This window comes from Vipera berus (assembly GCF_964194415.1).
Source record: "Vipera berus genome assembly, chromosome: 2".
Taxonomy (NCBI): domain Eukaryota; kingdom Metazoa; phylum Chordata; class Lepidosauria; order Squamata; family Viperidae; genus Vipera; species Vipera berus.
The window spans coordinates 83,646,596-83,655,725 of record NC_138203.1 but is presented as its reverse complement, the minus strand read 5'-3'; the positions used below and the strand labels follow the sequence as shown (position 1 = coordinate 83,655,725).

General features: G+C 42.8%; 1 protein-coding gene across 1 annotated transcript; it reads right to left on the bottom strand.

Moving 5' to 3' along the window:
- Window positions 1-4,443: 4,443 nt before the first annotated feature.
- Window positions 4,444-4,716, bottom strand: LOC308664427 (cyclin-dependent kinase 2-associated protein 1-like; the record flags this gene model as incomplete). The annotated part of the gene is made up of 1 exon (XM_081321661.1): window positions 4,444-4,716. The coding sequence occupies one exon, from the start codon at window positions 4,714-4,716 to the stop codon at window positions 4,444-4,446; it is 273 nt and encodes a 90-aa protein (XP_081177787.1).
- Between the last annotated feature and the right edge of the window lie 4,414 nt (window positions 4,717-9,130).

The following is a 9,130-nucleotide window of genomic DNA, read 5'->3' as shown; positions in this document are numbered from 1 at the left end:
CAGGATTTCTATTTTATTGCGTTTGCCTCAGGGATCTTGTTTTTACACTCAAAGTCCGGTGTCATTACTGGCCTACACAGTGGACCCTCAAGAGAAATTTCTTGGCATAAGGGTAGTGTTTTTAAATATTTCAGGGGTTTCTACTGCCCTTGTAATGGTCAAGGTGTTCCTGTCAATATTTAATTTGTATTGACCCACGACTCGATTACAATGCATAATGCTGATTGCATCTGTCTTCCAATAAAATCGCAGGCTGGATGTGACAAAAGTCTATTGATACATTTGATCTGGCTTGACAGAAAGAAAGGAGGAAAAATGCTGACTTTTCCACATTCTCTTGCATGACTTGTATATTATTAGCCAGGAGAAAAGTGGGACAATATCCTGAAGCATTCGTCAATTTCTCCATTTCTGTGCTCGCATATACACCGAGATGCAGATTGTTTAAAAGGAGTTAGAGCAAAATCTTCACTCAGTGAACATTGGTTGCCACAAAGCAGGCGTTAATTGATCAAAATGCATTTATTCTGCATTTCTAAAACCTCTGATTCCAAAGGATGCCTCCTGAGAGGTTACTTAATTAAAAGTATGAAGGCCTTATAAGGTTATAGAAAGCTGATTTCCTCAACTGTGTTGGAGGTAGATTTTTTTGTTCTGTTTAAGATAAATCTTTTGGGATAATTTATTTACTCATATGTAACTTATTTACACTAATTTAAATGGATATAATTTAACTCTGGATTCAGTCCAATGATCTGAAGGAACTTTCCATTGCATCACTGTCTATATTATTCTCATTCTTCTTCTTCCCTTGAATACACACAAACACGTGATTTTAGGAGCAATCCTCTTTTATTTTATTATGCACATATGCTTTATCAGTTTTTTGTTTGGTTCTTTGGAACATCCTTCCTCACCCCTTAAAATTAAATGCATCATCTTCTCGGTCCCATTTGTCCTCTAAAGCAATAAGATTCACACTATGCATTTCTAGGGGTTAGTCAAATATTATAACATTCCTTTTTACTTTCCCTAGAAATCGTGAACTATTATGATGTTCTTTTTAAAACATACACACATCTTCCTTCTTTCTGTTACAAACATTCCACAGCAGACTTGATATTCATGAAACATTTCCTTCAGGATAACCTGAAGCTATGCAAGCTTTGATAACAATGCACTGAGGCTGAATTATCATTTCTAAACTATAGTACCCTTCTTCTTCCAGGTTCAATCATTTCTAAACATCTTTTGTCAATTGCACATCAAACAGGGAATCTGTGGCATTCGAACAAGCATAACAACTTCTAGCTACTCTGAGGGTGAATGAATTTGATCACAACCTATTGACGTCAGTAGGGCTGATGGAGCCAGAAGCTTGCAAATACAAAGTACAAGATAACCCAGAGGCCCATTGGGTCATCCTTTGAGAGAAAGATAGTGCAACCTGAATGACCAAAATGAACATTAAATTTTAGGCTGACCATTTCCCCCCCAACATTAGTCCCGTGATCATATATATCAGACATGTCAAACACAAGGCCTGGGGGCCAGATCCAGCCTGCAAAATGGTTTCATGTGGCCCACAAACCCATCCTGGAAACAGTGAGGGAACGGCCCCCGCTGCCTTGGCCCTGGCCCAGGCCAGTCGGGAGCCAATGTACAATTTTGTGGTGGCCATCTATGCTGAAACGCATTCAGTCATAGCTCCACAAGGCCATCTGGAAACAGCAAGGGACCAGCCCCAGCTGTGTCGGCCCCACCCCCTGGGCATGCACTGGGGAGCTATCACCCTTTGTGAGGAATGAAAACAAGCTGTGTTTCTTGCCTGTTTTTCTCCCTCCCTCATCTCAAATATTTTCCCACCACTCTGGAAGGAAGGAAGGAAGGAAGGAAGGAAGGAAGGAAGGAAGGAAGGAAGGAAGGAAGGAAGGAAGGAAGGAAGGAAGGAAGGAAGGAGAGGGAGGGTCTGAGGGAAGTCCTGCCTTAGTCCTTCCCTGCTGCCCTTTCACCATCCCCTTGCCCCCTCCTCCTGGCCTATCCTGGGGGTCTCCCATCCTATTGCTAAGGAAGCTTTGGATACAAAGCCAGATCTCCTCACATGGAGAGGGAGTGGGCCTCCCTCTTGACTTTGCCCTTGTACCCATCATGAGCAACCTGGCTAAGGAGAGCAAGCACAGCAGCAGCAGCCTTGAGGAGGAGGTAAGTGCAGCTGGGCGCCCCCTTGGGGAAGTGGGGCTGGGCTTAGTGCCACGGGTGCTTGAGGGCTGGGCAGGGCATTTGACCTCCGCGCCACCGTCCAGGTCCCCCCCACATGGCCTGAGAGGAACAGTGAGGCTCCTCCAGTGGACCATGCCTTGGCACTTGCCCCGGTCCCATCTCTTTCTGCCAGAGACCCTCAGATCTGTCCCACTCCTGCCCAGGCCCCCTTAGGACCCCTTGACGCAAATGATGTAGAACTGGCCATGCCCACCCAGTAGGTCACACGCACTCCAGCCATGCCCACACAGTAGGCCACGCCCACCCTGGCCACACCCACCTGGCCCCCTGAGGGCAACTGCAGTGCTGATGTGGCCCTCAATGAAATTGAGTTTGACACCCCTGATATATATCATAAATAGAAATATAATTGTAATGACAAATGAACTTCAATAATACATCAATATTTACTAAAAAGATCAATAGAATAACTATGGTGGGCAACAAAAAAAAGCAGTGGGAATGGGAGGGGCTTCCAACTTCCTTCTGGCTTCCCCATTGACTGTGAGAAGCTTCCTCCATTTGCGAGAAGCTGGCAGGGAACATCAGAAACTAAGATCACGTGAGAGCGAGGATGCTGCAATGACCACAACATTGAAAATAAAACTGGTTGGAACATGGTGGGAATTTCAGTTTCACAAGAGTAATGAATCCCAGATGTTTTAAAAAAACATTATTTAAATTAGTGGATTTTAAAAGTCTTGGGAAGCGAAAGGCAAGGGAGAAAAAGAAAGGTACACCCAATTGAATGCAGAATTCCAGAGAATAGCTAGAAGAGACAAGAATGCCTTCTTAAATGAACAGTGCAAAGAAATAGAAGAAAACAATAAGCTTTATTATATCAAGTAATAAATACATACAAAGAGGCAAAGTTGCAGTTTAAATCCAGGGAGGGGAAAATTGTTAATCTGAGGCTGAATTGGCTGTTTTCGGCTTGGGAGGAAGGTGTGCCTTTTGGTGGGGGGATGGCTGTGGGAAACTCATGCAAAGAAAGAAACATTTTGAAGGATACCATTTACGGTTTGTGTGCCAAAAGAATACCGCTCGAGATGTTTATGGTGCTTGAAGGGCAGATGGCAGGGAAAGAGCCTTGGTGGAGCAGTGGGCTAATGCCTCCTTAAGTAACACCAGCTGCCTGCAATTAGTGCAGGTTTGAGTCCCACCAGGCTCAAGGTTGACTCAGCCTTCCATCCTTCCGAGGTAGGTAAAATGAGGACCCAGATTGTTGGGGGCAATAAGCTGACTTTGTAATAATGCTGCTTGGGGGGGGGCGAAAGCCCTAATAAGCAGGCATATACATAGAATGAAGGCTATTGCTAAGCACATTGATTTGTGCTTCTTAGATTGTAAGCTGCCCTGAGTCTTTGGAGAAGGGCGGGATATAAATGGGATAAAAATAAATAAATTATAACTCCTCCAGCTTACAAACAGTTCCTGAAATGGTTGGGCTGAAAGGCAAGTTAATTTGGGGCGATTAAGGCAAATTTTTCTTTCCCCAAAGAGGCTAAACCTGCAAATCCTAAGCATTCAACGTGATGCATTGTAAAGAATTCTGGGTTTTTTGCTTCATTTTGTGGATGCCCACAAGCTCATCCACATAATGGTATGGCCCTGCCCTCCCAGGCACGCAAAACGATTTGATGCATTGTACAGAAAGACCTCAGTAACGCAGGGGGATTTCGATTAGGGAAATCTGTCCAGCTTTATTTCAGCGAGGGATCTCTGGAAAACCTCAACTGGCCCTGAATGCAGACTGGAAAACGATCTTAAAAGGGGATGTGAGTCTGGAGAATGACCACAGAAGTTGAGAGGAGATGTTGGGTGTAGGAAAAGCCTGTTCCCGATTAGGAGGAGAATTTGGGTTGAAAAAGGGGAAAAAAAACAACAACAATAATTTCCATTGATCCCAAGGGGTGGCTTTGCATGGATTGATCCAGACTGGCTTGGCTGCCTGCTGAAACCAAGGGTCAAAAGTCGTTTGTGAGAGAACAGAAAGAAACATCTGAGTGGGAGCAGGAATTCAACCGGACATGCAGATCCATTTTTGAAAAGGACAATATCCCAAACCAGGAAGAGGACACGCAGCGCTGGCAGTTTGAAGGGTGGCTCTGCCTGTTTCCAGAGGAAATGGGGTCTCTCATGGAGGCAGGGGGCCGAAGGGGTGGGGGGTGGGGAAGCCAAATCTTAGGATCTTGCATTTCTCTCAGTCTCTACTAAACATTCCTGTACCAGTCTTCTGGCGTGGATGATGCCTCGTTTTAGCCTTTCCATGGCACTTTTGCTTCCAGCATAAGTAGGTCTGATTTCTTTCCCTAATTCTTCTATGATGGTCAGGAGTTCTGCATATTTGCTCTGAGTGACTTGATTGCTGCCATTGATCTGCCCTCCTTGCGTGTAGCCTAGAGAGGGGGGTCTGTAGTCATTAATCAGATGTCGGTACTGCCCCAAGCCAGCCATGCTGGTAGAAGGGGAATGAGCTGGCCCCAGGGGCTTGTAGGACATGCGGGCGCCAGGAGGCTCCGGGGCCAGCACGCCCGGTGAGGTCCGCATCACCTTCGCTAGCAGAGGAGGAGGAGGAGGAGGAGGAGGAGGAGGAGGAGGAGGAGGCTAGTCTAGAAGAAAACAATAGAATAGGGAGGACCAGAGATCTCTTCAAGAAAATTGGAGAGATGAAGGGAACGTTTCATGCAAAAATGGGCATGATAAAGAACCAAAATGGCAGGGACCTAACAGAGGCAGAAGAGATTAAGAAGAGGTGGCAAAATTACACAGAAGAACTAAACAAGAACAAACTTAACATCTCAGATAACCACGATGAGGTGGTCACTGACCTCAAGTCAGACATCCTAGAATGTGAAGTGAAGTGGGCCTTAGGAAAGCTGAGCAACAACAAAGCTACTGGAGATGACAGTATTCCAGCTGAGCTATTCAAAATCTTAAAAGACGATGCAGTAAAAGTTCTACACTCAATTTGCCAGGAAATTTGGAAAACTCAACAGTGGCCACAGGATTGGAAAAGATCAGTTTACATTCCAATTCCAAAGAAAGGCAGTGCCAAAGAATGTTCAAACTATCACACCATTGGACTTATTTCTCATGCTAGTAAAGTTATGCTTAAAATCCTACAACCTAGACTCCAGCAGTATGTGGATTGAGAACTACCAGAAGTACAGGCAGGATTTCGAAGAGGCAGAGGAACTAGAGATCAAATTGCCAACATACGCTGGATCATGGAGAAAGCTAGGGAGTTCCAGAAAAACATCTACTTCTGCTTCATTGACTATGCTAAAGCCCTTGACTGTGTGGATCACAACAAACTGTGGCAAGTTGTTAAAGAGATGGGAGTACCAGACCATCTTATTTGTCTCTTGAGAAACCTATATTCGGGTCAAGAAGAAACAGTGAGAACTGGACACGGAACCACTGATTGGTTCAAAATTGGGAAAGGAGTCCGGCAAGGCTGTATACTGTCACCCTGCCTGTTTAACTTATATGCAGAGCACATCATGAGAAAGGCAGGGCTAGATGAATCAAAAGTTGGAATTAAGATTGTCGGGAGAAATATCAACAACCTAAGATATGCAGATGATATCACTCTAATGGCAGAAAGTGAAGAGGAACTAAAGAGCCTCTTGTTGCGAGTGAAGAAGGAAAGTGCAAAAGTTGGGTTGAAACTGAACATTAAGAAAACCAAGATCATGGCATCTGGCCCTCTCAATTCCTGGCAAATAGATGGGGAAGAAATGGAGGTAGTGACAGATTTTATTTTCCTGGGCTCCAAGATCACTGCAGATGGGGACTGCAGCCAAGAAATTAAAAGACACTTGCTCCTGGGGAGGAATGCAATGGCAAATCTAGACAGCACACTAAAAAGCAGAGACATCACCCTGCCAACAAAAGTGCATATAGTCAGGGCTATGGTCTTCCCATTTGCAATGTATGGCTGTGAAAGTTGGACCATAAGAAAGGCTGAGCACCAAAGAATTGAAGCCTTTGAACTATGGCGCTGGAGAAGACTCCTGCGAGTCCCTTGGACTGTCAGGCGATCAAACCCATCAGTCCTAGAGGAGATCAACCCTGACTGCTCTTGAGAAGGCCAGATCCTGAATTGGAAACTCAAATACTTTGTTCACCTAATGAGAAGGAAGGACTCACTGGAAAAGAGCCTAATGCTGGGAAAGGTTGAGGGCAAGAGAAGAAGGGGACAACACAGAATGAGGTGGCTGGATGGAGTCACTGAAGCAGTAGGTGTGAGTCTAAATGGACTCCAGAAGATGGTAGAGGACAGGAAGGCCTGGAGGAACGTTGTCCATGGGGTCGCGATGGGTTGGACATGACTTCTTGGTTTAAAATTTGTTGCAGTATCATGCACTGTTAGGGTTAACTTGAGGGTACAAATAGAGAAATAGTTAAACAGAAAGGGAGTTTTAATAGTATATAGATGGATTCAAAAACACAGGAATTCATATTCCTTAGGAATGAACAAATAAAATATTTTTCTTTGCTTATCCATATTTTTGCCATTTTATTGTGTCATTTTGTGTATCACTTTGCTCTCTCAATAAATACTGTAGATAGATAGACAGACAGACAGACAGACAGACAGATAGATAGATAGATAGATAGATAGATAGTCTTTTTTTTGCAAGATCATCAAAATCGTAACATTGGAATCATAGCAGTAAAGCAGAGGTCCCCAACCTATGGTCTGTGGTTTAGGACCAGGCCGTGGGCTCTTGGCCAGTGGGCTGCAAAAATGGTTGGCTAGTGGACGCCGGAGGCAGCCATTTCTTGGCTGTCAGCCTCACGGCTCCGTAGAGCTGCCGAAAACAGCGCCGATCAGCTGTTCGGCGGCTTGGAAGCCCCCACCTCGGGAGAAGAGGAGGGGGTGAGCGTCCACGTAGGGGTAGAGCTCTCTGGGGCCGCCAGAACTTAGAGTTTTGGTGGCAGAAGGATTGAGCTCCCCCGAAGCCTGGGCATGCTCCGGACTGCGAGGCGCCTCTGCTCTGGGTTTTTTGGAGCAGAACAGGGCATTCGCAACTATCCCTGCTAGCAAGGAAGAGCTTTTGAGAACGAGGACGCAGGCAGAGCGATGCAGGAGATTTTGGTGAAGATGATGTTTTGATCTTTAACTCAATGGACTTTGCTGAATCTGCATGTGAAAGTGCGTAGTTAACAATAGAGGGTGAAAATGGCGGCTATATCTTCTAAAGTTCCTGCCCTGAGGCAGCAGTCTTCGGTGAAAACTTCATTGTCCTCTGCATCTGAATCTGTATCAGCTTTTACAGTAAAAGATTTGCAGAGTTTGCTGCAAGAAACTATGGAAAAGCAAATGCAACAATTTGTTGAGATAATGGAGAAAAAGTTGGAGGAGAAGTTTACAGAGAAATTAGCAGAAATGAGAGCAGACATCACATCTGTAATGTTAAATATGGCTAAAAGCATTGAGATTTTGGATGAAAAAGTGGAAGATCTTGTTCAAAATGATATTAGAATGGAAGCCAAAATGACAGAAACTGAAAATGTGATAGAGAAAATGGATTATGATTTGATTTCGACACAGTATTCTCAGATGGAGTTTGCTTTGAGAATCAGAGGCCTAAAAGAAAATCCTAAGGAAAATTTGATGAAAATGGTTTCTGAGGTTTTGGAAGGGGTGTTGGAGTGACCAGCAGCTGAAATAATGGAAGATATAGATAAAATCTTCCATGTTAATTCGTGGATTGCAAGACAAAGGAAATTACCCAGAGATGTGGTGGTTTATTTCACAAAGAGAAAGATTAGAAATGAAGTTATCCAGGCCTCCTATAATATTGATTTTGTAATGGATGAGCAAAAAGTTTTGATTTTAAAAGAGATTCCTGCAAGAATTTTAAGAAAAAGGAAGGAATTTGCTTTTTTGACACAAGAATTGAGACGACGTGATATTAAGTTTAGATGGCAAATACCAGAGGGTATGGTGGTGACTTATGAAGGTACGAGGCATTGTCTTACCACGGTGATTCAGGCACGTGACTTTTACAGTAATGTTTTAAAAGCAGTCCCCATACCGTCTTTGGAGTCTACAAAGAAAAAAGGTGACAGAGAGCCTCAACGTTCCAGAGAGAATCCACAAGATGTTGAAGGGTTAATACAGACAGATGTGAAAGCTACAGGAGTGGGTCAAATTTCATCACCACGGGAGAAGGCCAGAAATTGGAAGAGGTGTGCTGCTTCTGGAAGAATGAAGCAAACCTGAGGATTTAGTTGCATAATTGCAAGAGATAAAAATGTAATAAGGATGCTAGAAGGATTAAGTATTTGGGGATTTATTTTTCACCCTTATAAAATAATTATATAATATTTTGTGTTGCTTTAGTTTGAAGATGATTATGAAAATTTAATTGGGAAGATTTGTAGTAGTGTTTATTGATATTCTGTAGGTTATGCTTTGTTATTTGGATGGAAAGTTTTAAGCCTGGAAGGTAATGTATGGTATTTTAAGTTGTATAATACATTAGGAGAAGGAAAGGTTGTATAAATTTGGTTTTAGTATGTTAAAGTTTAGTTGGATAGAAGAATAGTTTTATAAAACTGATATAAATTGTTTTATGTGTGATTGAAATTAATTTGTAATACTTTTATGGCAATATTGGAGTAGGTAATAGAATATAAGAATATAAGAATGATGTGATTATATAAAAAAATTTTTAAGTTTGGAAGTAATCTATGGTATTTTAATTTGTATAATATATCAGGATAATATGATTTTAAAGCTTAGTTGGGAAGAAGAACAGCTTTAGACAATTGATATAAATTGTTTTATTTGTGATTGTTTTTATTGGGTAGATTGAAAAGTATTATCTTGTTTTTGAATAATTATTGATATGAT